The sequence below is a fragment of the Acomys minous genome (genome assembly GCF_964271855.1).
Source record: "Acomys minous genome assembly, chromosome: 16".
NCBI lineage: Eukaryota > Metazoa > Chordata > Mammalia > Rodentia > Muridae > Acomys > Acomys minous.
In genome coordinates, this window is record NC_140498.1 from 62,844,576 (window position 1) to 62,870,920 (window position 26,345).

Genomic DNA, 26,345 nt, shown 5'->3' on the forward strand with positions numbered 1-26,345 from the left:
CCCAGTTCCCTCACTGTCCTTCACTCTCTTCCTACCTGCAGGTGACACAGGACAAGATCATCTGCCTGCCCAGCCATGAACTCCGGGAGAATTTATCAGAGGCTCCTTGCCAGCAACTGTTGCCTCAGGGCGTCTCTGAGCAGATAGGGGGCCTCCGGGAGCTCAGCGGCCTCAAAAACAACCTAGACCTCCAACAATATGGCTTTATTAACCAGCTCTGCTATGAGACGGCCCTGCACTGGTATGCCAAGTACTTCCCCTACCTGGTGGTCATTCACACCCTCATCTTTATGGTCTGTACCAGCTTTTGGTTCAAATTCCCCGGCACCAGCTCCAAAATCGAACACTTCATCTCCATCCTGGGCAAGTGTTTTGATTCCCCATGGACCACTCGGGCCTTGTCTGAGGTGTCCGGAGAGAACCACAAGGGCCCGGCTGCTGGACGGGCAGCGGTGCCCGCCGTCACTGCAACAGGAGCAGGGGCGGGAAAGGCGGGCGAAGGCGAAAAGGAGAAAGTGCTGGTAGAGCCGGAAAAGGTGGTGACTGAACCCCCGGCTGTCACGCTGCTGGACAAAAAGGAGGGCGAACAGGCGAAAGCCCTGTTTGAGAAGGTCAAAAAGTTCCGCGTGCACGTGGAGGAGGGCGACATCCTCTACTCCATGTACATCCGGCAGACGGTGCTCAAAGTGTGTAAGTTTTTTGCCATCCTGGTTTACAACCTGGTCTACGTGGAGAAGATCAGCTTTCTGGTGGCCTGCAGGGTGGAGACCTCTGAGGTGACAGGGTATGCCAGCTTTTGCTGCAACCACACCAAGGCCCACCTCTTCTCCAAGCTGGCTTTCTGCTACATCTCCTTCGTGTGTGTCTACGGCATCACCTGCCTGTATACGCTCTACTGGCTCTTCCATAGGCCCCTCAAGGAGTACTCCTTCCGCTCCGTGCGGGAGGAGACAGGCATGAATGACATCCCGGATGTCAAAAACGACTTTGCCTTCATGCTCCACCTCATCGACCAGTACGATTCCCTCTATTCTAAACGCTTTGCCGTCTTCCTCTCCGAAGTCAGCGAGAGCCGCCTGAAGCAACTCAACCTCAACCACGAGTGGACACCTGAGAAACTGAGGCAGAAGCTGCAGCGCAACACCCGAGGCCGGCTGGAGCTGGCCCTCTGCATGCTCCCGGGACTGCCCGATACTGTCTTTGAGCTCAGCGAGGTGGAAGCGCTCAGGCTGGAGGCCATCTGTGACATCTCCTTCCCGCCAGGGCTCTCCCAGCTTGTGAACCTTCAGGAGCTCAGCTTGCTTCACTCGCCAGCCAGGCTTCCCTTCTCTTCACAGATCTTCCTGCGGGATCGCCTGAAGGTGATCTGGGTCAAATTTGAGGAGCTCAGAGAGGTGCCCCTCTGGGTGTTTGGGCTGCGTGGCTTGGAGGAACTACACTTAGAAGGGCTCTTTCCTCCAGAGATGGCTCGGGCCGCCAACCTTGAGAGCCTCCGGGAGCTTAAGCAGCTCAAGGTACTGTCTCTGCGTAGCAATGCAGGGAAGGTGCCAGCCAGTGTGACCGACGTGGCCGGGCACCTGCAGCGACTCAGCCTGCACAACGACGGGGCGCGTTTGCTTGCCCTCAACAGCCTCAAGAAGCTAGCGGTGCTACGGGAGTTGGAGCTGGTGGCCTGTGGGCTAGAACGCATCCCCCATGCGATCTTCAGCCTCGGGGCCCTGCAGGAACTTGACCTCAAGGATAACCACCTGCGGTCTATTGAGGAGATCCTCAGTTTCCAGCACTGTCGCAAGCTGGTCACCCTCAGGTTGTGGCACAACCAGATAGCCTATGTCCCTGAGCACGTGCGGAAGCTCCGAGGCCTGGAGCAGCTCTACCTCAGTCACAACAAGCTGGAGACTCTGCCCACGCAGCTGGGCCAGTGCTTTGGCCTCCGCCTGCTGGATGTGTCCCACAATGGCCTTCGCTCCCTGCCACCTGAGCTGGGTCTCCTGCAGAGCCTCCAGCACCTGGTCCTCTCCTACAACGCCCTCGAGGGACTGCCTGATGAACTGTTCTTCTGTCACAAGCTGCGGACGTTGCTCTTGGGCTACAACCACCTCACTCAGCTCTCGCCCCACGTGGCCTCCCTCCACGCCCTTAGCCGCCTCGAGCTCAAGGGCAACCGGTTGGAGGCACTGCCAGAAGAACTTGGGGACTGTAAGGGGCTGAAGAAGTCGGGGCTGCTGGTGGAGGACACCCTTTATGAGGGGCTGCCCGCAGAGGTGCGGGAGAAGATGGAGGAGGAATGACACCGGTGAGGGAAGGGGCGTGTTGACTCAGAGGCCTTTAGATGTCTCTGCCCCAGCTTTGTCTTCCAAGGGAGACATCCAATAGGCCCAGCAGCAGGAGAAGGAGGAAGACCAGATACATTGGTTTTGTGCAGCTCAGACAAGATTCTAAGACTGGTTTGTCTTGGGGGAAGAAGCAGGAGGTGGTGGAATTTGGGGTGTAACTCCATAGGGAAGGATTAACTCAGTCTTAGAATGCTGAACCCAAACCACACCTGTGTCTGTGGCTGGCTGGCCATCCTTCCTCTGTACATTCCAGCTTAATTAGTGTCCTTTTAGGGAGTGGGGGGGGCAGGGAGGAGAGGACACATCCCAATGGGATTTCCAACCCTCCCCAACACAGCAAATCAGTATATATTTGGAGTTCTCTCCGAAGGAGAGGACACAGGGTCCGGTTCTGAAGTTCCTTATTCCAACTTTAATGCCAACTCCTTGTTTTATAAGTCCTTTGCCACAGAGACAGGTACTTAGAACAATGGTTCTCACAGTTAGCTATGCAATAAAGTCAGCTGGGGAGCCTGGAAGAAAATAAAACATCCCACACCCCACCCCTGAAATACTGACTCAGAATTTTTGGGAGAGGGCCAGGAACCTGCTATTTATGCCAGGTAAATTTTTTTTTTTTTGATTCAGGTGGTCCTGAGACTACATAATAGAACTGTTGACAGAAGGACTGGGCTGGGACAGTCATTGAGTTGGAAGAGTGCCTGCTTAGCATACAGGAAGCCCTGGGTTTCATCCTCAATGCTTCATAACCCAGGAGTTGTGGAACCTATATAACGTAGTGGCGCCTATATAATACCCTGGAGGTGGAGGCAGCAGGATTGAAAGGTTGAAACTATCTTGGGAGACAAAGCAGAGCTTGTTTCAAAAAAAGAATGGACACTGAAACGTCTCCATATGGAACCCCATTTCTAGAGCCTTAGGGAGCCCCATGAAGCTAAGCACCGAGTTTCCTCAGGAGAATGTTCAGGAGAAACTTTGTAACCAAAGTCACAAAGTCACAGATCCTCGCTAGAGCGCTATTCATGGCTTTCCTGAGACTGGCTGCTTCCAAGTTAAAGAGTGCTGGTGGAAGCTGCCTTTTATTTTTCCTTAGTACATGCAGGGGTTTTGTTCTGAATGTTTCCTGAGCAGGGGAGAATACATCAGTGGGGGCTTAATAAACAAGAACTAGAATTCTGACCCTTTTGTACAGTATGAATTCTAAGCTTTCTATATCCAGGACCGAATGATGACAAGTATCTATGAAATCAGGCTGTCCTGGGAGGAAAGACATCCCAGGTACTTCAAAAGAGGACCAAGTAGAAACCTTGTCTAATCAAGAGAAATCGGGTGGAGTTTTTCTTTTTCTTTCTTTCTTTTCTCTTTTCTTTCTTTATTTTTTTCTCCTTCTCTGAAAGAATCTAATCCCTTCCCTCCCAAAATTTAAAAAAAAAAAAAAAAAAGTCGGGTGGTGGTGGTACACACCTTCAGTCCCAGCACTCGGGAGGCAGAGGCAGGTGGTGGATCTCTTTTGAGTTCCAGGCCCACCTGGTTTCCAGAGTTACAAGATGACCAGGCCTACAAAGAGAAACCCTGCCTTGAAAAACAAAACAGAAAGAATCCAATTTCCTCTCCTCCCTTTTTTATCCTTTTAACTCCAAGCGTGTAGACATACGCACCACCCATTAAGTCATCAAGGCCTCTCCCGAAGTGTTTACTGTTGCTTCCAGACTCGTGCACATCCTGAGCTCCTGGGTTTGGCCAGTCGATGAATGTCCCTGCACAATGCAAGCCTCCTCCTGGACCTAAGAGCCTACAGGCAGACCGCTCTTTAGCAACCCAGATTTACAGATAGGGACTTTATCCTAGCACCCTTTAAAACTACTTAAAACTATGATGTGAGGCACAGGGCAGAGGCATCTAACCCCAGGACCTGTCTTCAGAGAACAGAAGCCGGATTCTCAGGGTGAAGAGACAGGGATGGGGCCCCCTAAGGTCCCAAGCAGGCACGGCCAGCAAGTCTGGCCTTAACCTTAATTCTGACACCGAGTTCAGGAACTAATCGACCCTGGATTCTCTCTCCTGCCAAGCCCTCCATCTACTCTGTTTGCAGGGACTGGCTGACATGGGAAGGGATTACCGAGGATGCCTAATTACTGCAAGGAGGCGGTTTCACGTTGACAGCGAGAGTAGAGGCGGCAATTAAGCATAACAGGTCCTAACAAAGGACTGCCCAAGATGAGGGCGGTTGTACTGGGAGGGCACGGGTGCCAGCGCTAGGCACAGCACGAAGGAAGAATCCGGGAACTGCCGGGAGCGTGCGCAGTAAGGGCGCGCGCGTGGCCGGGCTCCCCTTCTGCACGCATGCGTGTTACCTGTCGGCCTTCAGCTTTCTGAAAATGTGATTTTTTTTTTCGAACAACGCCCCTCTCCAAAAAGCTGGGCACGTTCACGCATGCGCACTGCGGGAGGTAGCGGTGGGAGATTGAAAACGAACGCTGCCAGACTCGAGCTCTAGGTGGCGTCACCGCCCCACTGGGACACAGTGCGCACGCGCGGCACTATGCACGCGAGACCCGGCGGGCGCGCGCGGGGCTGGGCTGGGCTGGGCTGGGCTGGGCAGGGCAGGACGGCGGCTCGGCGGGGTCATCCAGGCGCAGGCGCAGTGCGGTGTTTGTCTACCCCGGACTGACGGGCGGCCTGGCGGTGAGCGGCGGCGGCAGCGGCGGCGGCGGCGGGGAAGATGGCGGCGTCCTCCCTAGAGCAAAAGCTGTCCCGCTTGGAAGCCAAGTTGAAGCAGGAGAACCGCGAGGCCCGGAGGAGGATCGACCTCAACCTAGAAATAAGCCCCCAGCGGCCCAGGCCCAGTAAGTACGGCGCCGTGGGGGAAGGGGCGGGTGGGGCGGGGCGCGCAGTGGGAGGCTCCGCCCACCCAGCAGATCCCGCCCCCGCTTCCGAGGCGCTAGCTCTCCTCCCCTCCACCCCCTACCGCTGTCAGCTTGCTGGGAGAGGGTCACGGTGACCTGGAAGTCGGGTGGGCAGTCTCCACGGCGACCCCCTCCCCGTACATACCGCGATCCTGAGGTTCACACCGCTGGGACCTGGGAGCTTAGTAGCTGGGTCCCCCTCACTCTATGGTCCGCCCTCCAGAGCCTTGTCACCTGCACCTAGCAGGCTTCCAGACCCGGAAGCGACTTTGATCACAGCCAAGTCTTTCAACCCTGCCAGCAGTGATAGTCTCTTTTGAGCCAGTGTTGACTGTCAAGAGGTCCCCTCCCCTAGTAGAAGGTCCACATACATGCAAACCCACCTGTCCACCTAGGTCACCTAACTTTTATCTACATCTAATCCTCTTTGAATCGAGGATTTTTTTTTTTCCATTTGACTTCCCTGGCCCTATCTGATGATTTCTTCTTCTAAGCCCGGAAAGTTGCCATTGGGGCCAACTGACTGCCTCTTACCTACAAGGGCACCTCAAAGCTCTGTGACCAGCTAGCTTCAGTGTTCCTGTTTTAGTGTGTCTGGCCCCCTGGGAACACATAGCCATTTCTCAGCCTGGCAGTGGTTGCCTCATGGGCTCAAGTAACTGCTGGCACTGCCGACACCTGTGGCCAGTGTGAATGTACCTAGCCCCATCCAGCAGACACACACCTGTTTTCTATCTCTCCCATCCTTGGGCCTGCCTCCTTCACATATGGTCCTGTACCAACAGCTAGTCACCACCATGACCACAGCTAGCATCCTTGTTGTATCCCTGAATCCCCTGTCCCCAAGTCGTCTTTGCTGGAAGGAATTTGGTTTTTCTTCCTTCTCACCAACCCTGTGATCAGTGCCATGCCAACCCTTTCCCTTCCTCTGTCCCTCTTGATCCATCAAAATGCCTTCTTTGTATCCTCTGTGATTTAATTCTTGGGGTGTATGTATTGTTCGTGGGGTCACTCTGATAAGAAAGGAAAAGCAGCCTCCCATAGCTGAGAATTCTCTCCACTTCCTGGCCCGCTGGCCTAACCTTCACAGCCTGATCTTCTCCCTGAGGAAGGATTCAGGGTTCCTTCCATCCTTCCCTCTTCTGGAGTTTCTTCCGGGGCCTGGAGATAACCCAGAGCCGGGGATGCTTTTCATTGGAATCCGCCTGGGACCAGAAACTGGCCCAAGACTTGAGGGTCCCTGCCTAACTCCAGAGATGTCCTTACTGGCCCAGTATGGATGAGACAGGGTTGGGTGTCCTAAGAGCTGCCTGTCCCCAGAGCAGAGTGAGACCTGGTAAGGCTGGTGGCTGGCAGGCCCCAAGGGAGCCCCTGGCAGGTGTCTGTGTCTGTCGGCTCCACCCCTTCCTCCCCCCCCCCCATCATCTCTGCGGTGCGGTGCCTTGTGCCTCCCCCTCCTCTTCATTATGATTTGATTTCTGTTCTGTTGGACAAATCAGTTGTTTCTGTTGTGATTTATCGTGGTGTTTTCTTTTTTCTTTTTTTTTTTTTCTTTTTTTTTTTTTTCTTCCTTTCCCCATCCAGTTATTGTGATCACTCTAAGCCCTGCTCCTGCCCCGTCCCAGCGAGCAGGTACCAGCCCTTTTTATCATTGCTGCTTGCACATCTGCACTTTGACCTAACCGCTGCCCTGGCTGCAGAACGCCATCCCCACCCCAGGCTCTGTGTGTGTGTGTTCCTTCTGTCTCTTCATTTTTACCTTCCGTCCCTTCACTGTGGCGGGGTGAGCTTGGCTGCACTCTGTGTCCTCTAGCCTTCCTGTTTCTTCTTTAGCTAAGTTTGGGACCCCTAGAGAACAAAATGGGCTCCCCTAAAAAGTGGGAGTCTGCTAGGGGTGTGCGTGTGCGTGTGTGTGTGTGTGTGTGTGTGTGTGTGTGTGTAGAAATAAGGGGTGGAGGTAGGTATACTGTTCTTACTCAGTCTGTCTCAACTGTGGAGTGAATAGGTGTCGTCATTTGTGTACTACTGTGTCAACTCTCAGGACCAGGGACACAGCAATAAGTAACAAAGACAAAGCTCCTGTCATATGAAGCTGAGGCTGAGGTATATAGAGTCTATCAGTGGACACTGAGCACTAGAATAATCTAGTAGGATGAGGAACTCTGCAGAGGGGTCACTCAGGGAAAGCCTGTGCAGAATACAGGATTCGAACAAAAGTGTCCCAGGAAGTTGGAGGATGCAACACCCCCCACCCCACCCCCCTATACTGGGTAGCTCAGCTATGCTGGTGCCTAGGTGTGCAGTGTCCCATGCGTGTAAGAGAAAGAGCACCATGTTGGCAGAGATGAGGAGAGCTGACTATTGGTGGTAGTGTGTTTCCAGCTTGTGTGTACACACAGGTATGTGTGTTTTCTGAGCTCTGCGTGTTCGTGTATGTCTGTCTGCACATGAGCATATGCATGTTGGTCTGGTAGCCTGCACACCTAAGGGGCTCATAAGTGGCCACCTGTCCCATGATTTGTCTTGCTTTCTCTCATCCTTTCGCTCTTACTTCTCCCTCCCTCCCTCCCTGTCCTATACTTACTGTGTTCTCAGGCCTGCTGTGTGTCTCTAAACTCCTCTAACCTCTGTCCTCAGGGTCTTGTATATCTCGGTCCCTTTTTCCACTGTACCCCCTCCCCCCATGAAATCTCTGCTCCAGAGAGTGGAGCCAGCAGCCTTTTCCCTGGGCCTGGGGCAGCCTGAAAGTGCTTGGTGGTCTGTGTAGATAAAAGGACAAGTAGTATGTGGAGGAGTTAGAGGTGTGGTCCTCGCTCCAGAGATCTGTACCCACGGAGATGAGCTGTGGACGATTCCTAGCGTGTCTGGGTCCAGCTGGGGTCCCAGCCACCAGGGCTAAAAAAAGGACGTGGATATTAGCAGTTAAAGTCCATATGTCTCTTCCTGTTAGTCACTGGGCCCAAGTTATCAAAAGCCATTGGGTTGACTGTGGGAAGAGGCAGTAGTAAAGTTCAGGGTGTGGAGAGGTGTTCTGGGAAGTGGCAGGCTCCAGGCCTTCTGGGAAATGATACTTGAAGGATGCTTGTTGCTGATACCCTGAGCTGAGCCAGCTGTAATCCTTCTGGGGCCCTAGGGCCCCTGAAATATGAGAGGTTTGTGGAGAGCAGATAATTCTAGGAGCTACAGAGGGCTCACAGCCCCTGCCACTAGCCCACAAAGACCCCCTGCTTAGCTCTGCAAGAAACCTACTCATAAAACGTCCATATTCTCTCTGGCTATCTCTGCAGCACCTCCTCTGGGCAGCTGGGCCCCAAGTCTTGGTTCTTTTTCTGTCTTTCTCCTGTTCTCCCACACCCTAACACCGCCCACCCATCCTGGGGTGCCTGCTGCCTGCCCGCCGCCTGCCTGTAGCATGCCCAAGCCATCCGCATGCAGGCCGTTGGGAAGTACCAAGCTCCCCTTCCTGACCCAGCATCTCCCCCCTGCCCAGCCTAGCCCAGCTAGTCTCCGGAAGAGCTTTGCCACCTAGATCCCTGTTAGTCTCTTTTCCCAAGAACTCTGGTTTAGCCTGGGTTCTGTTCCCGCTCCCTTGACCCCAATTCTGCAGGCCTGGCTTGGAGATACACAGATGAGCCAGCTGGCCAGAAGGTGGCCCTCCCTGACCTACGAGTGGAGTTTGGGGCAAGACAGCCTGAAATCAGAGTTGCATAGCTACTAGCTCTTGTTCGTTCACTGTGCAGGGTTGGTGGCCAGGCCAGGTTCCTGGTGGTCATTCTGTCCTCACTTGTTCCCCGTGTGAGCACCGTGGCCCTGAGCATGCTTCCTGGCACTGGTGGGAGAGCAAAGAGACATGCCAGAGAAGTCCCCTGCCACAGAGTCCCCCCCCCCCACTTTTCTACCATATGCACTTGAGGATAAATCCTCAGCCTCTTGGACCACCCCTCTCCCACCAGCCCAGCCCATCTCCTTTCAGATCAGAGGGGCCGGCAGTAGTACCCTGAAGGTGCCCCAGGGGTAGGGAGGAAGGCCCCAGCCAGCAGAGCAGAGGGCTGTTTCAGCGTGCCTGAGGGGACACCAGAAAGAGCAGAATGAGGACCCCAACCTCTTCGTGACCAGCCAGATGCTAACTCCTTTCATGCCCCTGGTTTTTAACTCCCCAGCCCTGCAGCTCCCACTGGCGAATGACGGGGGCAGCCGCTCACCATCCTCAGAGAGCTCCCCACAGCACCCTACACCCCCAACCCGGCCCCGCCACATGCTGGGCCTGCCGCCAACCTTCTCCACACCCCGCAGTATGGAGAGGTAAGCCTAAGCCGCTGGTGGAGCAGGGCCGGCCCAGGGAGACGGGTGATGTCCCTGGGACCCGCGTTACCAGCTCTTGGTTCTTTTGTCCCTTCAGCATCGAGATTGACCAGAAGCTGCAGGAGATCATGAAGCAAACAGGGTACCTGACCATCGGGGGCCAGGTACTACCTCCCCCATAGCTCGGCACCCTGGGAGCTGTGACCCTGGCAGGCTAGAGGTGGTGGGTGACAGGAGCAGAGGCTCTGGGGACCCTCCAGCTACCTTGCTCTCCTCCCAGCGTTACCAGGCAGAAATCAATGACTTGGAAAACCTGGGCGAGATGGGCAGCGGTACCTGTGGTCAGGTGTGGAAGATGCGCTTCCGGAAGACAGGCCACATCATTGCTGTCAAGGTGAGCCTTCCACACCCCAGTTCCAGGATGTATCCTGTGCCCTTGCAGCCTGCCCAGCACTTGAAGCTCCCCTCCTGGCTGTCCCTCCTTGCAGCAAATGCGGCGCTCGGGAAACAAGGAAGAGAATAAGCGCATCCTGATGGACCTGGACGTGGTACTCAAGAGCCATGACTGCCCCTACATTGTTCAGTGTTTTGGCACCTTCATCACCAACGTGAGCACCCTGCCTGAGGGGCCAAGCCCCTTCTGGTAAAGTCTCAGGGTATCCTCTGCCCCTATAGGGTCCTACATGTCCCCAGGATCCATAGTGCGGCTAGGGTAGGGAGGAAAGCATGGCTGCCCCAAGCCCTGTATGCCACCCTCCTACAGACGGACGTCTTCATTGCCATGGAGCTCATGGGCACATGTGCAGAGAAGCTGAAGAAACGAATGCAGGGTCCCATTCCAGAGCGCATCCTGGGCAAGATGACTGTGGCGGTGAGCAGCTGAGTCTGGGCTTGTGTGGCTAGGTGGGTGCCCCTAGCTTCTGTCCCCCATGACAGGTGCCTGGACCCGTCTGTCCTACAGATCGTGAAAGCACTGTACTATCTGAAGGAGAAGCATGGTGTCATCCATCGTGACGTCAAACCCTCCAACATCCTGCTAGATGAGCGGGGCCAGATCAAGCTCTGTGACTTTGGCATCAGTGGCCGCCTTGTTGACTCCAAGGCCAAGACACGGAGTGCTGGCTGTGCTGCCTATATGGCTGTGAGTGGTGCCCTGCTGGGTCTGATGGGGGACTGGGTGGGCTGTTCCTACCCTCAGGGTATATCCTCCTCCTCCTCTCCCGCCCTGCAGCCTGAGCGCATCGACCCTCCAGACCCCACCAAGCCTGACTATGACATCCGAGCTGATGTTTGGAGCCTGGGCATCTCATTGGTGAGTTGGGGCTCCTGTTGTGTGGCTTGGTGGGAGGGCCAGGATCTCTTACCTGCTGTTCCAGCAATGCTTGTCACCCTCCTAGGTGGAGTTGGCAACGGGACAATTTCCCTACAAGAACTGCAAGACGGACTTCGAGGTCCTCACCAAAGTCCTGCAGGAAGAGCCCCCGCTCCTGCCTGGTCACATGGGCTTCTCGGGGGACTTCCAGTCATTTGTCAAAGACTGGTGAGCACTCCCACACTGCCTGTCCTTGCTGCTACCTCTCTACTCTGGAAGGTTCTGGAATGCCAGGTGTCTTCATGCTGCTGTGGGAGGGGGGCATTAGGGGAAGGAATGAGGCGGGCACAGCTTTAGGTAGGCCTGTGGCTGGAGGCTGTACACGGGAGCTAAAGCTAGAGCCCTGGGAATTACTTTCTGGGTTTGTTTGGCCTGGCCTAAGGCGACAACTGGCCCTGTGGTTGTCTGGCATAGTGGCTGTGGGCCTTTTCTATGGAGGCTGTGCAGGAAGACCACCCTTGAGTCTTAACTTTCTCTTGTGAACCTCACACACTGGTTCCAACTCCTCACCTGGGTCTTCACTATGCTACCCTGGGCCAGGAGACTTTGTGGATCCCCAGTCTAGTGGAGCCTGGCTGTGAGCAGCTGCTGCTTGCTCACCTGGAAGACCCCTTTTTCTCTGGGGAGGGCCTGAGCACAGGCGCATCCAGGCACAGGCAGGTTTCCCCTCCCTGACTGTTCGTTTCTTTTTTTTCTCCCTGTTCTTTGTCCAGCCTTACTAAAGATCACAGGAAGAGACCAAAGTATAATAAGCTACTTGTGAGTACCCCGCCCCCAGTTCCCACCATGGGTGGAGCCCTCCTGGCCTCAGTTGCAGGACCAGGAGGGCTGACTCCTCATCCTACGCCAACTCTTGGGCCTACAGGAACACAGCTTCATCAAGCACTATGAGACACTCGAGGTGGATGTCGCCTCCTGGTTCAAGGACGTCATGGCAAAGACCGAGTCTCCAAGGACTAGTGGAGTCCTGAGCCAACACCACCTGCCCTTCTTCAGGTAGCCTCGTGGCAGCGGCCAGCCCCAGAGGGGCCCAGGGGCATGGCCACAGGCCCCCCTGTCCCACCTGGCCAACCCAGCTGCCATCAGGGGACCTGGGACCTGGACGGCTGCCGAGGGCTGAGGACAGAGAGTAGGGGGTACCAATCCACCTCTGGCTCCCTACCTACCAGCTGTGGACAGAAGAGCATGCTGGTTCCTAGTCCTTCCCACTCGGGTCAGCCAGCTGTGCGACCCCAACCCCACCCCGACAGACACTGTGAACGGAAGACAGCAGGCCATGAGCAGACTCGCTATTTATTCAATCGTAACCTCTGGACTGGGGTGGTCCCCAGGGGCTGAGAGAAAGCCCCTTGTCCCTCTCCTCCAAACTCCCAGTGTCTGTCCCCTCCACCTTCCCTCACACATGATTGCTCTCCATCTTTCCTTCTGTCCCCTCTCTCTCTTCCTCTGTCCCTTCCTTGTTTCCTTCTCTCCTTCCCAGCCTCCTTTGCCTCTGTCCTAGCCTAAGCCTGGGCCCAGCCACACCTACCCTTTAGTGGAAGCCCCAGGTCCACCCAGGCCTCCTCAAGTCTTTGCCCCAGGATGACTTTGTGGGCATTGTGACTGCAGCCAAACCGGTTGCTGTCTCTGTGTCTGTCTGTCTCTCTCTTTGATCTCAGGGGGTCCTTTTTGGAGTTTATTGTATTTTATTGTACTTGGTGGGGTGTGGGGGGGAGGGGCTTGTCCTCATGGGGTGTGTCAGTACCTTCAGAAACTTTTACCAAAGTAATGTTTAGCTGCTTGTGGTGGGCCCCCTCTCCTCCACTGCCCTCAGGCTTTGGGGTTTGGACTGCTTGCTGCTCTTTGTCAGTTCTGGCCTACGAGAGACCAGGCTCAACTGGTGGATCCTCACATGGGACTGGGGACTGGTTATACAGTTCGGGGTTCAGTGAAAGACCTCAGGTGGTGCAAAGGGAGACCAAGGGGACTCAGCCACACAGATGGCCTTCAGGGAAGGTGTGTGAGGGGTGCGGAAGAGAAGCGCAGGTAGCAGGGAGGGAACTGGAGGGAGTCGGTGACAGGAGTGAGGCCCACGGGCAGAAGAAGGGGTTCCGAAGAAGTCAGGGTTGGAGAGTGGCAGGAGTAGCTGTGGAGGTCCGAGCATGTGTGTCAGGGACAAAGTGGACAGGTTTATGTGCAGGGGAGGCCAGGGTATTGGTATGTGAAGTGACTTACTCCCATAATGCCTCTGAGCATCCCTTAGCTCACCTAGAGCTGACCTCCTCCAATCCAACTTGTGGCCTGGACCAGGCCAGGCGGCTGTCCCATTTCCTGCAACGGCCAGGACGGGGTGGGGTATGTTTTCTTTTTGTTGGTGATGCATGCAAATCAAGTTGACAAGAGAACAATATAACAGAACAAAACAACAAATTTTAAAACTATAAAACCACAAACAAAAACCAGCACCAAAGTTGAGAAACCTTGCTGGACTTAGCTGATGCAACCATAGACTTAGGTCATACTGTGGCTCTTAACTATCTATTGACTCATCTTCACCCTACTCACACAACGCCGCATGTTTAAATTGTAACTGAAGTCTTCTCTGCCTGGGGCAGGGCACCGAGCTCCTTATCCCCCGTGTTGGGGAGGTGGAGTGATGTAGGAGTAGAATAGCAAGCCTGGCCCCACTGTTAAAATTCGGAGGCTAGCCGCAGCATGGGCAGCCTCCCTGTGTGCTTAGCTCACATGGCTGGTCCCAGGGCCAGCACAGGCCTAAGGCTAGGCCGCATGGTTTTATTTTTATTTAACTTTATTTTCTGTGTGTGTCTGTGTCTGTCTGTCTGTCTGTTTTCGTCCACTGCCCTCCAGTGTTAAGTGGGAACCTGGAGGAGTCTCTCCCAAGTCCTTCCCTCTGTCACCAGCCATCCCTCTGGCCCAGGCAGAGTGTGTATAGGGAGGTAGGGACCTGGAGTGGCCTGGTCCCACCCTCTGGCCTACGGGACTCCTCAGGTCACCAGTGTTGTCCTCTCCCTTTTTAAAATAAAATGCCCTCGTTTGTAAATCCTTAGACGCTTGAGAATAAAACCCTTCCCTTTTCTTCTCCGAGTGTGGTGTCCTAAGCCTGGCAGAGTTGACAGAGCTGTGGGAAGGGGCCGGGAGGAGGGCTTTTAGTAAGTGGTTAAAGACTGCATACGTGGGAAACAAGCAGGCCAGGAAGTTTTTGGAGTGACTTAGGGTGTCAGCAGCTTTGTGAGGGGCCACTCTTACCTAGCAATTTCAGCACATCACAGAAGTCCTTATCCAGGTAGGCCTTGAGCATGGTCTCTGATGTCAGCCCCTCCGTCCTCCGCCCCCGCTCCCTGCTTCCCAGGGTGGCAGCTTCACCAAGGCCAGGGCTGGCAACCCACACTTAGAGGGCTGGCTGGGTACAGCCCGACCAGGTCTCTGCTGCTGGCCTGGAGTACCAGGCCACCATGGTGGGGACCCCATTCCTGCTCCTGGCCCTGCTCCTTGGGACCTCCACTGCCTACAGTGCACTGCTTGGTATGTAAAGGCTGGCACTGGGGGTGGGGCGTTGTGCCCCACTTACCTATTGTCTCTTCCCAACTTGGTTTTGTACCTGTGTGTTTGGGGTGGGGAAGTGGTGCCATCCTTTTCCCTCTAGTCAGTTTCCTCAAAGTTTTCAATAACCAGTTGGTGGCAAAGGCTATGGGAATGGGGCAAGGTGTGCACATGATTCTTGAGAAGACCACCAGCTAACTGCCACCTACAGTCATTTGCCTGTATAGGTCGTGCGTGCGTGTGTGCGTGCGTCGCGCACACAGGCCTGGGTAAACAAAATAAGAGACCATCCAAACTCATCTGTTGGTGCTGTCTCTGGGCACTTGGATCTCTTTTGAACAGAAATTACTAGTCCAGTTGCCTGTCTGGACTGAGGCTCTGCCCTCTGGGGGGGGGAGGGGCTGGAAGGGTGTGGTGTGCCCTCCTAACTGCAACAGATGCTAGCACCTACCTCTCTTTAGTGTGGCCAGTAGGTCACACTGGATCTTTTAGATTCTAAGACTTAAGAGCCACCTGGGCAAGGCAAAGAACCTTGACTTCATCTCGCCTGGCTGACCACCATCACAGGAGCTCTTCAGCCCTGTGTAGTATCCCCATATCCCGTTGCCTACTCTGCAAGTGGCAAAAGAGGTTGGAAAATGAAGGAGCACGGTTTTGTGTGAGCTGCGGCTACTGGGCTGTGATGCCACTAGGGTTACATAGTAGCAACTTGGAGGGAATTTGGCACTCGTCTCAGCGCTGGTAAAGAGACCACCTGTAATGCATCCCTTTTCCAAGCGAGACAACGGCTGGAGGTCGAGGCCCTCCACTGGGGGAATTGCGCCCTTGCTCTGTGCTCTGTTTCAGCACCTCCGTTCCCTGGGGCGCCTAGCCACTGGCTGCGCAGACCCCTTTTCAGCCTGGAGTTATCAGATACAGAGGACGCGTTCCTTCGCCGCGCAGGGCCGCTGGAGGTTCCTGCGGACAGCCATGTGTTTGTGCAGGTGCGGGCGCCTGAGACACAGTGGGGTGGGTGGGGATAGGGACAGATGGGGACCAGTCGACCTTGATGGTGCCTTGATCCCTCAGGCGGCACTGGCTCGTCCTTCGCCGAGATGGGGTCTGGCTCTGCACCGCTGCTCCGTAACGCCTTCCTCACGCCCGGCCCTGGGGCCTGCTCTGGTGCTGCTACGTGGGGGCTGCCCGGCTGACGCCTCTGTCAGCGTCTCGCCACCTCCACACCCGGATGCTGCTGGCGTCGCTCGCTTCAGCTTCCGCCTGCGCCCTGTATTCAACGCCTCCGTGCAGTTCTTGCACTGCCAGATAAGCCGCTGCCGCCGCCGTCGCAGTCACCGCCACCGAGCTGTTGGCCAGATACCAGTGCCTTTGACCTCACCAGGGCCATTGTGGGTGCGCTCACAGAAGCAGTAGTAATCTGGTTCTCTGTAGCTAGACGCAAGTGTCTCTGGCCCCTGAGGGGACCTCGTAGGCAGCATGCTTCCAGCTCAGGACGGGTACTGGGTACAGAGATACTCCTCTTCTCGTGGTGCTCTGCAGGACTCAGAGCAGATGAGAAACACACAACTTTCTGCAAAGGATCTAGGGTCCTTGGGTGGGAATCTGAAGTCCTTTCAGGGCTGGAGGACTAGATGTGGGAAACTGACACGTCCAAACCTCTGCAGATCTGATTTGCCGGCCTCACTTGAGACCCAGAGGCTTACATATGGGTTGATCTAGGGCTAAAACCGTTTCTATGTTTAGGGGTTCGGCCCAGGAGTCCTGCTGTGACCTCCTAGCTCTAATGGAAAGCTGGAAGCTTAATTAAGTCCATCTTAAGAGCCATGGGAGAGGAGATCCAGAATCAACAAAAGCACTGACATCTGGTTTCTTTCTTCCGAATCCAGTGTCTGCCTCACGATGAGGCATGTGCCGGCGGCAGCATGAGCCTTGGTACTGACAGCCCCTACCTGCACACGCTGACACAGCCCATCGTGGTCATAGTACCTCGTCCGTCCCCTAGTAAGCTCACAAGCGTCCCTGGAAACGGTATGGGGGAAAACAGGTCCAAGGCCTAGGCTCAGCCTTGCACACACACACACACACACACCCCTCCCCAATAGGGCCATCCAAGAGCCTCCCAGGCAGGGCGGTGCGCCCGGAGCCACCAGCTCCAGCCGCCGCCGCCGCCCTGGAGCCCGCACCAGTGGTGGCGTTGGTGGTGGCTGCATTCGCGATGGGTGCTGCACTGGCCGCTGGGCTCGGTCTCGTCTGCGCTCATTCAGGTACCGACTTCTGCACCACCCCACCCCACCCCCAACCCCGACACCTATTTCCACAAGTCCAGACGGAGTAACCTACCGCCCCCCCCACCCCCCACCACGTGCCCCATATCCTCAACCAGTCTCCAGGATCTAGCCCTCAGCGTTGCAGCAACTCCCACCAGGGGGCGCACTTACCCTGGCGCTGGGCACAGGCAACCCTCACTCTAGCTAGCTGCTTCTTTCAGCACCCCCAACCAACCGCCAGCCTCCTGGAGCTTCGCCCAGTGGCCCCCAGCTCCAGAGGCCCCAGTAGACAGGTAAGTACCGGGTATGAAGAGCTAAAACAAGAGATAGAATAAGGGGGTGGTAGTGGTGGTGGTGGTGGTGTTAAGGATCCTTCCTTGAGTTTACATCTGGGGCTCCAAGTAACTTGTATATTCATTTAATCGTCTTTTGAACAACATTCGGGTGGATACTTTTCATAGTATCCATTAGAGGTTGTTTGTTTGTTTTTATTTTTTATATTTATTTATTTATTTATTTATTTTGGTTTTTCGAGACAGGGTTTCTCTGTGTAGCCTTGGCTGTCCTAGACTCACTTTGTAGTCCAGGCTGGCCTCGAACTCACAGCGATCCGCCTGCCTCTGCCTCCTGAATGCTGGGATTAAAGGCGTGCGCCACCACGCCTGGCTGTTTGTTTGTTTTTAAAAATGAGGTTAAAGTAAGTTGCCAAAGGTAGAACTGGAAGTTAAAGTTGGGGATAGGGTCGCCAGCGGTGAAGAAAGGGGTTCTTAAAGACTTGAACAGACATTAGGTAAGAGTTAGGGATTTACACAGGTCCTGTTCTCACACCTGGTACACAGATTGATGGAGGAAGCCGATGCCTGCTGGGAAAATGTGACCTGAGTAGTGTTCCCCCGTTCTGAGCCTCTGCCATCCTCTGTCTAGAGATGGCACGACCCAGGGAGGTCCTGAGATGCATCCAGCCATGGATGCAGATCGGGGGCGGGGGGGGGGGGGGTTCCTGTGGGTCTCCCCACTCCACCCCCCCCTTCCGCCCTCACTCACCTGATTCAAAATAAAGTGCTGACCTGCGAACTTGTAGTGGAGTCACTGTGCTTGCAAACGCGGGGTGCTGGGGGCGCAGGAAGAGGAGGCTCCAGGCTATGCCTTGGGACCGACACCTGGGGAGATTCGTGTCTGGCAAGACTCAGATTGGGGAGTGGAACTCCAACTCCCATGAATATGCACTGGGAGAGCGGGGGGGGGGGGGGGGGGCGGGGCATTTGCAGGAAACAGAAAATGACACCACCCAACCTGGCCAGCTCAAGTTAAAATTAAGCCCTGCTTTCTTCCTCCCCTCCAATACCAGCTCACCTTCCCCTTTGCTCTTCCCCAAACTGGATCTTCTTCGCTCTTTACTCCCATGCCCAGATCTTACCTTTCCGCAGGTGTCTATTGGGCCTCTCGAACCCCTGCCTACCGGAAGTCTCCCCTCCTCTTTGCGTAAACAATCAAGGAATTTCCAGGCTTAGTCCACCAATGAGGAAATTGTGGCTTGGCAATTCTAAATCGCCTTCCCCCAAAGTCTCCAGGGCTGTCTTACCCCCAACCAACCCAGGTTTTTTTTTTTTTTTTTTCTTTCGAGCCAGGCTCTATGTAATCCAGGCTAGCCTGGAACACAATGATCTTCCTGTCTCAGCCTCCCAAAAAGCTGGGATTGGTCAGTGATCACCACCCCTGGCAAGCCCGAGTTTGTTTGTTTGGATGTATGTGCGTGAGTGTTCTCCCTGCGTGTATGTATGTGCACCGGAAGTGTGTCAGGTGCCTGGGGACTTAGGAAGAGGTTGTGAGCAACCATGTCTGTGCTGGGAAACAAACTTCTGTCTTCTGCAAGAACAAGTGAGCGAGATGTGGAGGCGCTCGCCTTTAAACCCGGCATTCGGGAGGACCTTCGTCAGTTCGAGGCCAGCCTGGTCTACATATCAAGATCCAGGCCAGTCGCCAGGGCTACATAGAGAGACCCTGCCTCACAAATGACAAGCCCAGGGTTTTTTGTTTGTTTGCTTGTTTTTTTAGTGCAACTGCCCACTTCTCTACGAAAGGCAAAGCTCAGAGTATGGGTTTCATGAGTTGGTTTAGGAACATAGGTCTAAGGTTAGACGCAGAGGCAGGCAGATCTCTGTGAGTTCGAGGCCAGCCTGGTCTACAAAGCGAGTCCAGGGCAGCCAGGACTATATGAGAAACCCTATCTCGGAAAAAAAAAAAAAAGTTTTGGCTCCAGGTAATGAGTAACATAAAACGCAGATAAAACTCGCTGGCCCCTCCGCCCGCCTCAGTCTCTGTCACTCCTCTAGAGCCATCCCTCCGCGGGCAAACGTAAGCCACGCCCCCATCTGCTCCGTCTTCCGCGTAGTGCTTTTTTCAGACCTTTTCAGCCTCCGTAGCCGCGAGCCAGCAGAAAAAAAGAGCTCTTTTACAGTTCGGGCATGAAGCCACCGCAGCGACGGCGGAAGGTCCCAGCCCGCTACGTAGGTGAGGTTACCGGCCCCACAGCATGGAGTCCCCGCGAGATGCGGCATCTGCTGAGACTCCTTGAGGCTCGGCGGGGCGAGCCGGAGCCTGACGCCGCGGAGCTTGCCAAGGAGCTGCGAGGCCGCAGTGAGACCGAGGTGGCATCCCGGAGCTGGGGGGTGGGGGTGGGGGGTGGGGGCGTGGGTGGAGCTTCGGGGCGGGGGAGTGGGGGGGGGGTTGATGCCCCAGCGGGGACTGCAAGGTGGAGCTCAGGGCGGGGACGTGGGTGGAACTTGGGGTGGAGTTGTGGTGGCGCTTGAGCTTGACTGTTTAGGGGCGGGACGACAATGAAGTTTAGGAAGAGGCCTTGGTGTGAGGGTTGGGGGCGTTGGCGGAAGTTTAGTAGCCGGGCAGCCATAGCAAGCGACCCGACTGTGGGTCTGTATGTGAATAAAGGGTAAAGGAAGTGGAGCATGAAAGAGGTGGTACGTGAGTGGGTAAGTCTTGGGGGGTGGGCCGTGACCACTGGGGTGGGGTGAGTCTGTGGGGAAGGTTGTGGAGAGTTAGGAGGCTGGAGAAGTCAGAGGGCTGAGAGAGAGCCGAGTGGAGGTCAGTGGAAGTGAGGCTGGGGACTGGATTTAGGTGGAGTTGGTAGCCAAGTGTGGTGATCATACACCCTTAATCCCAGCACTTGGGATCCTGGCACAGGTGAACGTCTTTGAGTTCAAGGCTAGCCTGGCTCTGGTTATGGTAGGGACTTCTTTAATCCCAGCCCCTCGGGGAGGCAGACGCAGGTGGATCACTGAGAGTTCGAGGCCGTCCTAGTTTACAGAGCGAGTCCAAGACAGCCAGGGCTACAGAGAGAAACCTTATGGCGGGGGCATAGTAAAAATCAAAAATAAAAATAAAGGCTAGCCTGGTCTACATAGTTACAGGACAGCAAGAGCTTTGTAGAGACCCTGTCTCAAAAATAAATCAACTAAGCCGGGTGTGGTGGCGCATGGCTGTAATCCCAGCACTCAAGGAGGCAGAGGCAGGTGAGTCTCTTGTGAGTTTGAGGCCAGCCTGGTCTGCAGAGTAAATCTAGGACAGCCAAGGCTACACAGAGAAACCCTGTTGAGCGGGGCATGGTAGCGCATGCCTTTAATCCCAGCAGAGGCAGAGGCACAGGCAGGCGGATCTCTGTGAGTTCGAGGACAGCCTGGTCTATAAAGCCTAGGACAGGGGCCTGGAGAGATGGCTTCAGAGGTTAAGAGCACTGGCTGTTTTTCCAGAGGTCCTGAGTTCAGTTCCCAGCAACCACATGGTGTGGCTCATGACCATCTATCATGAGATCTGGCATCCTCTTCTGGCAGAAACATTGTATACATAATAAATACATCTTTAAAAAAAAAAAGGCCAGGACAGCCAGGACTACACAGAGAGACCCTGTCTCAAAAAAAATAAAAAATAAAAAAATAAAAAGCCAACCATAACAAAAAACGGTAAAGTTGCATGGGGAACCAAAGTGAGTATGAAGTGGAAGTCTAGGAAATGAGACGGAGTAGAATTGATTAGTTCTCATTCTAAGAACAAACTAGCCCCCAGGAAGGGACGAAAACAGACCTGGCTTTTTTCACATCTTCATTTGCTAGCTGGTCACACACTTGGGCTTTGGCTTGAGTCCCAGCACTTTCGGGAATGCACAACACTGGGCTCCGTCCAGGATTGAGCAGTAGCAGTCTCTGAACCGAGCAAGGCAGTAGACTCCGGTCTTGCCTCTTATTTTTGAGCTCACAGAAAGCCCGTCTTCCTCCCCAGATCTGCCGATTTATCCAGCAGCTCAAAGGCCGTGTGGTTCGAGAGGCCATTAGGAAGGTGCATCCAAGTAGCAGAGAAGGTCCAAAGCGTCACGAAGCACGGCTTCCAGCCCCCATAGAGGTGAGGGTTGCCCAAGGCTAGCCCTTGACGGAGGGAGGATAACCTGGTCAGAGGAATACTGGGAAGGGTGGAGCTTGGGAAACCCCTGGGGGCCTGTCCCTAGACTGACCATGCACCTACCTACTATTGGCTTTACCCAGGTATGGACGGATCTTGCTGAGAAACTTACAGGCCCACTGGAGGAAGCCCTGACTGCAGCCTTCTCCCAGGTACACACATTTTCTTAGCAGGTCAAAGGGTATATTTACCACAGGGCACAAGGGTGGGTGTGGCCCAGGGCTAGAAAGCCACTGGGTTGAGTCAGGCAGTGGTGTTGAATATAATCTCCAAATTTGAAGGAGCAGAGAATTGTTAATGAGTTCAGGTTTCTCCTGCCCTATCCAAAAAGAAAAGAAAAATGTAGACCTGGATTCTGGGCCTTTCCTTTTGCCAAATCGGTGACTCCAGCCAGGCACTGACACTTGAGACAAAGCAGCTAAGGCCATCGCTGAGTCCCCTTCAGAATGGGAAGAAGGGTTCGGTCCATGTGTAGAAGTGGGGGGCTCATTCTAGGCCTAAGAGGGCAATGGAAGATGAAAGACTTGCCCCTTTCCTTCCTGACGCCTCTTCCCTGTTAGGTGCTCACCATCGCGGCTGCAGAACCTCTCAGCCTCGTGCACTCCAAGCCAGGCAAGCACACGAAGGCCTGCGGGAAGCCACTGCTGTTCTTGAGCAACCCAGGAGGGCAGAAGGATCCTGGCCCTGAAGCCTCTGGGCCTGGCCCTGTGACCGCTGACCCCACTCCCGAGGCCTCTGTCCCTGACCCTAAGGCCTCTGGTACCAACCCTGAGACCTCTGGCCTTGCCTCAGAGGTCACTGTCCCTGACCCCGATGCCCCAACTAAGTCCCTGGCTGGCCCCTCCACAGGGAGAGACTTCACTGTGGACTTTGAGAAGATTTACAAGTACCTGTCCTTCTCCTCCAGAGGCGCCCATGGCCCTGAGCTCACAGCAGCTGGTAAGAGCGGGTAGGGAGGAGCGGGGCTGTAGGGCTGTGGGGTTTTCAAACCTTCTCTCTCACTCTTCTCCTTTCCATCAGAGTCAGCTGTGGTCCTTGACCTGCTAATGTCACTCCCAGAGGAGCTGACTCACCTGCCTTGCACAGCCTTGGTGGAACATATGACCAAAACATATACTCAACTGACGGCCCCCCAGACCTCTCTCCCTGGGCAGAAGAGCCCCAGGCCTGGGACTGAAGATGGAGGGACTGGCTCCAAGGGGCCAGAGAAGCCTGACCAAGCCAATCCCAGCCCTCAAGCTCCTGAGCCCATACAACCAAGGCCAGCCTGGCAGACAGTTGGGATCTGCCCACTGAACCCGTTCCTGGTACCCCTGGAGCTCTTGGGCCAGGTGCCCAGCCCTTCGGGGTGAGGAATACAGCAGACCAGATATGCTGATTTCTGCCTGAACTTCAGTCCAGCCCCGCTGGTACTGGGTGGCCAGGAGGATGACGGTGGACTTCTGACATGGTGTCCTGCCACAGGCTAAGCCTTTCAGATGCAGCATACTCCAGTGGCCTCAGGGAAACCCAGTTGTAATGAATGGAGAGCTACAGGACTCTGCACACAGGCAGAATTCCCGCACAGGCAGATGGGGCCTGGAACTTTCTGCCCGGCCGTGCCTTGTTCTCTGCCATGGGTATCACCTACACCACCATGCCTTTTATGTGTCTGTGTTTCCCCAGCACACCTCCCCCACATCAGCTGACCACTGTACAGTTTTCTTCACTCCTTCCTGGGGCGTGCCTGTCACCCTTAATAAAGCTGTCACCTTACTAGCTAACTACACTCTTTTCCCCATGACATAAATATGGGAGTGAGGGCCCCGAAATGATGCACTTTGGGAGCTGGATTGAGACACCAGGGAAGAGGCGTCCCTGGTAAAAGCTGGTGCCTGGGCTGGTGAGATAGCTCCAAGGGTAAAGTGTTTGCATGCAGTCTGGCAACCTAAGATTAATTCCTTGAACTCACGTAAAGCTGAAGAAAACCAATTCCTGAAAGTTGTCTGACCGTATATACACATGCCTGTAGACCCACGTCATGCACTCACACAAACATTCAATAATTTTAAAGAGCTGTTATCTAGAGCGACCTTAGTTTGGCATAAGGAGCTCCTGGGTGACCATGCAGAGGCGGCTCTTTGATAAATGTGGGAAGAGGAGGAAAAGTGGGCTGGTTTTATGGGGGGACAAGTGTTAGAGGCAAATTTTTAGAGCAGCGTAATGATCTATTGACAGACGACTGAAGCTGGCAGACAGCGTGGCCAGCTCGACTGAAGGAGCAAAAGCCCTGGTTCTGGGGAAAGGATTCCCGGGGGGGGGGGGGGGGGGACGGACTAGCAGAGGGCTAGAGGAAGAAGAGCGTCCCTGGAAATGGTCTTGGAGCTTCACCTAGCCCTAGAAATCAAGGGAGGAGGGAGGCAGAAGCAGAGGGTCTATAGGATAGTGTGGGTTGCAGAAGTGCTGGAGTTGGAGCTGAGCCCCAAGACCTCACACTCCCCTTTGCACTGGAGGCCTCCTCACGACAGGCTCCACCCACCTAGGTCGCTGGGTCTCTTTGGGGAACCAGGTGCCTTCCCACATGAGCACCCTCCCCCAGGCCTAAACGAGCTTTCTGAGAGTAAAATTTCTCTTCCCTGAGCTGTGCCTTCGCACGGCTTTCCTTTTTTAGAAAGGCTCGATTCTCCCCCACACACACACTGCACACGGCTCCCCGAGGCGCTCAACTCATCTCCCAAGGCAGATTGTGGAACCTAGCCAGCCCACTCCATGGTTGCAGCCCCACAAAAGCCAAGCCCACGGGTTCTGAGACACTTGAGGATGATGGGGACAGGAGGGACCAGGCTTAGGAGCCTGGGGGCTGCAGGTGTGGGTTTCCGAAAAATAATCTCTAGGCTAGCTGAAAGTACCCCATGTTTGCTCTTCGTAGTTCCCTGTGGCTCTGTGGCCAAGGGGAAAAGAAGAGTGTGTATGTGTGGGAGTGTCTCAACTATGCCATGAGCTCAGGGGACGGAGATGGCTGCTAGCCTCCACTTTCTGTTATTTTGTCTTTTTTTTTTTTTTTTTTTCCAGAGCTGAGGACCGAACCCAGGGCCTTGCGCTTGCTAGGCAAGCGCTCTACCACTGAGCTAAATCCCCAACCCCTAGCCTCCACTTTCAAAGCGACTGAAAGGTTGTGTATGAAATTGGGCATCTGCAGGCCTAGGCAGCAGTTAAAAGACAAAAGAAGATCCGGGTTCTAATTCCAGCTCAATGGCTTGGGGCAAGTCATTTTAGCAACGTGGGCTTCAGTCCCCGGGCCTGTAGATCCTAACAGGGCCTTGGCTCTTTCTAAAAAAAAAAAACCCCAGAAGTAAACAGCCTAAGAACAGGACCGGCTAACTCAGCAATCTGCTTGGCATGCAGTAAGCGCTCAATAATAGCTTTTTATTATCATCTCCATCAGTCAGAAGCAGGGAGGGGTGAAAGGCAAGGGGAGGGTGTGGGGGATGGGGGAGGTGAGGGAGGTGGGGCAAAGGAAAGGCACTCTAACCTGTGCTGGGGCCGGGTCTGGGAAGGGGGATGAGCCTGCTTGGCACATAAAGTGCCAGGCATTCTCGACACAAGCAGCCGCCATGGTGGGGTTTCGGGGTCTGTCTCTGGGGCAGGCTGTACGGTGCGTTATAGGTAGGCAGCGTCCATTGTGAGCCGAAGAGAGCCTGCCTGTCAGGGACAAAACTCAGGGAGTGTGTTGAAATTGGCAATGTCGACCATAACAAGGGGAAAGAAATAGGGGATAGAGGAGTCCGCACTCCCAGGAAAGGATGTAACACTCATGCCTGGTAGCTGGGGAAGGCTGGGGTTGGTGCGGGATGATTTGCTCACTAGGGATTCAGTGTTGAGGGATCAGCAGTGATGAGTGTGCAGAGAGACGGGGACAGGGCAGATAAAGGCACCAGGTGGGGTTCTGGCCTGGCCAGGAAGGAAGATGGGTGGTTAAATGGGGGTAAGAACTGGACTTCTCTGAACGCTCTTAACTCTGAGCTAGGATAGCTGGGGCATAATCCTGAGCGCAGTCCAGGCTGGTCGCACCCCTCCACCAGGCTGACCCTCGGCGGACCCGCCAGGGACTCGGTGCCCTCTCACACCAACGCATAGTCGAACTGCCCGCGTTCGAGCGCCTCCTTGTGGTCGGTCCAGGACGAGGCGGGCATGCGGCTGTAGGGGTCTAGCAGTATTCGCACACAGCGCACCATCAACAGAACCAACACCACGAGCAGGCAGAGCACGAAGGCGAACACCGTGCGTTGCTCGACGTCCAGCCCCGCGCCCACCGGAGGCCCCGTCGATGGCGGCAGCGGCTCCGGTGACAGTGTCCACGCCGCGCTCATAGCTCACATCGCCGCGCCCTGCGGAAAGAGGGGTGCCCACCCCGGGGTCCGCGGGGATGAGGCTGCGCTCTCCCTGCACCTCCAGCCACCCTTTCTGGAGTCACCCCTTTGCTGTATCTATCCCGCAGCATCTTCCCAGTCCGTGCTGTTGTCTCCGGGCTACGCCCATGCCCCGCCTGTGCGCTCCTCCACCACAGCCACGCGGGGACCCAACTCTAGCGGTGTGCCCAGGTGGGGTCGCTGAGAGCCGGGACGGGGCAGCTTAGATCCACCCAGCCCGCGCACAACAGGTGCGAACGCGCTGGGACAGGGACCCGAGCTGCACTGTTTGAACTGGTCCCCGCCCCGCTCCCTTTGTTCTCCAAGGCCCAAGACCCCCCTCCCCCACCGTAGCCGCCTCCCCAGCCACAGCGCGCCCCCCTCACCCTTGGTCCTAGACAGGGACCGGCCGCCCTGCAGCCCCTCTCTCTCTCCCGGTACCCGTGCGCTGCTCCGCTCTGGTCTTCCCCGGTGGCGGAGGTAGTGGCGGAGGCTGTAGCAGCCCCAGCTCAGCCCACCCCATCCGCCCCTGGAGCTGTGGAGACCGAGGGAGGAAGGAGAGTCGCGCACCAGCCGGGCCGCCGCGACTGTTCCCATGGCGACGGGGGCGGGGCCGCGAGGGGTGGAGGCTGAGCTGGGAGAAGTGCCTGGGTTTGTGACCCCGCCCCGGCCTGCCTACCAAGAGACTAGACCTTCCCACCACGAGCGCCTGCCCAGACAGCCCCAGCTTCCTTCTCCTGGGGCACCCAGAACCTCTCCAGCACGTGGGC

The 26,345-nt window shown here is 55.4% G+C and overlaps 5 protein-coding genes across 8 annotated transcripts in view; 4 read left to right on the forward strand and 1 right to left on the reverse strand.

Annotated features, from left to right (window-relative positions):
* The window catches only part of LRRC8E (leucine rich repeat containing 8 VRAC subunit E), a 14,710-nt gene extending 11,195 nt beyond the window's left edge, over positions 1-3,515 (forward strand). Inside the window, exon 3 of the mRNA XM_084761087.1 lies at positions 42-3,515. Coding sequence (XP_084617213.1) covers positions 42-2,291 — 2,250 coding nt within the window. The 3' untranslated portion in view covers positions 2,292-3,515. The remainder of the gene's footprint in view (positions 1-41) is intronic.
* A 1,424-nt stretch (positions 3,516-4,939) lies between these two features.
* On the forward strand, positions 4,940-13,998 carry MAP2K7 (mitogen-activated protein kinase kinase 7). Of its 2 annotated transcripts, XM_084761046.1 has the most exons (12): positions 4,940-5,182; positions 6,827-6,874; positions 9,403-9,544; positions 9,642-9,708; positions 9,825-9,938; positions 10,033-10,152; positions 10,308-10,415; positions 10,506-10,685; positions 10,776-10,856; positions 10,942-11,084; positions 11,630-11,675; positions 11,782-13,998. In XM_084761046.1, exons 1-12 carry the CDS (start codon positions 5,059-5,061, stop codon positions 11,914-11,916), a joined length of 1,308 nt encoding a protein of 435 aa, XP_084617172.1. In that variant the 5' UTR covers positions 4,940-5,058; the 3' UTR covers positions 11,917-13,998. The 2 variants fall into 2 exon arrangements, with proteins under 2 accessions (XP_084617172.1, XP_084617173.1); XM_084761047.1 differs by lacking the exon at positions 6,827-6,874 and having other exon boundaries at positions 4,941-5,182.
* TGFBR3L (transforming growth factor beta receptor 3 like) lies at positions 11,955-18,748 on the forward strand (the record flags this gene model as incomplete). Its single annotated transcript, XM_084763662.1, has 7 exons — positions 11,955-12,045; positions 13,159-13,250; positions 15,149-15,439; positions 15,525-15,845; positions 16,340-16,454; positions 16,556-16,717; positions 16,942-18,748. 7 exons carry the CDS (start codon positions 11,955-11,957, stop codon positions 17,007-17,009), a joined length of 1,140 nt encoding a protein of 379 aa, XP_084619788.1. The 3' UTR covers positions 17,010-18,748.
* Positions 18,749-19,185: 437 nt separating this feature from the next.
* On the forward strand, positions 19,186-22,950 carry SNAPC2 (small nuclear RNA activating complex polypeptide 2; the record flags this gene model as incomplete). 3 transcript variants are annotated; one of them, XM_084761068.1, is made up of 5 exons in its annotated part: positions 19,186-19,368; positions 21,011-21,130; positions 21,271-21,339; positions 21,748-22,126; positions 22,208-22,950. In XM_084761068.1, the coding sequence occupies 5 exons, from the start codon at positions 19,186-19,188 to the stop codon at positions 22,537-22,539; spliced, it is 1,083 nt and encodes a 360-aa protein (XP_084617194.1). In that variant the 3' UTR covers positions 22,540-22,950. The 3 variants fall into 3 exon arrangements, with proteins under 3 accessions (XP_084617194.1, XP_084617195.1, XP_084617196.1); XM_084761069.1 differs by lacking the exon at positions 19,186-19,368 and adding an exon at positions 19,503-19,707; XM_084761070.1 differs by lacking the exon at positions 19,186-19,368 and adding an exon at positions 19,503-19,695.
* Positions 22,951-24,198: 1,248 nt separating this feature from the next.
* On the reverse strand, positions 24,199-26,176 carry CTXN1 (cortexin 1). Its single transcript, XM_084764533.1, has 2 exons — positions 25,962-26,176; positions 24,199-25,554 (listed from the first exon to the last, which is right to left on the reverse strand). The coding sequence occupies exon 2, from the start codon at positions 25,534-25,536 to the stop codon at positions 25,288-25,290; it is 249 nt and encodes an 82-aa protein (XP_084620659.1). The 5' UTR covers positions 25,537-25,554; positions 25,962-26,176; the 3' UTR covers positions 24,199-25,287.
* Positions 26,177-26,345: the final 169 nt, after the last annotated feature.

Coding starts and splice junctions, on each gene's coding strand:
- MAP2K7 (XM_084761046.1), top strand. CDS start 5,059: ATGGCGGCGTCCTCCCTAGAGCAAAAGCTGTCCCGCTTGGAAGCCAAG. Junction 10,686..10,775: donor GCTGTGCTGCCTATATGGCT/GTGAGTGGTGCC, acceptor CCCGCCCTGCAG/CCTGAGCGCATCGACCCTCC. Junction 11,085..11,629: donor CAGTCATTTGTCAAAGACTG/GTGAGCACTCCC, acceptor TTCTTTGTCCAG/CCTTACTAAAGATCACAGGA.
- CTXN1 (XM_084764533.1), bottom strand. CDS start 25,536: ATGAGCGCGGCGTGGACACTGTCACCGGAGCCGCTGCCGCCATCGACG.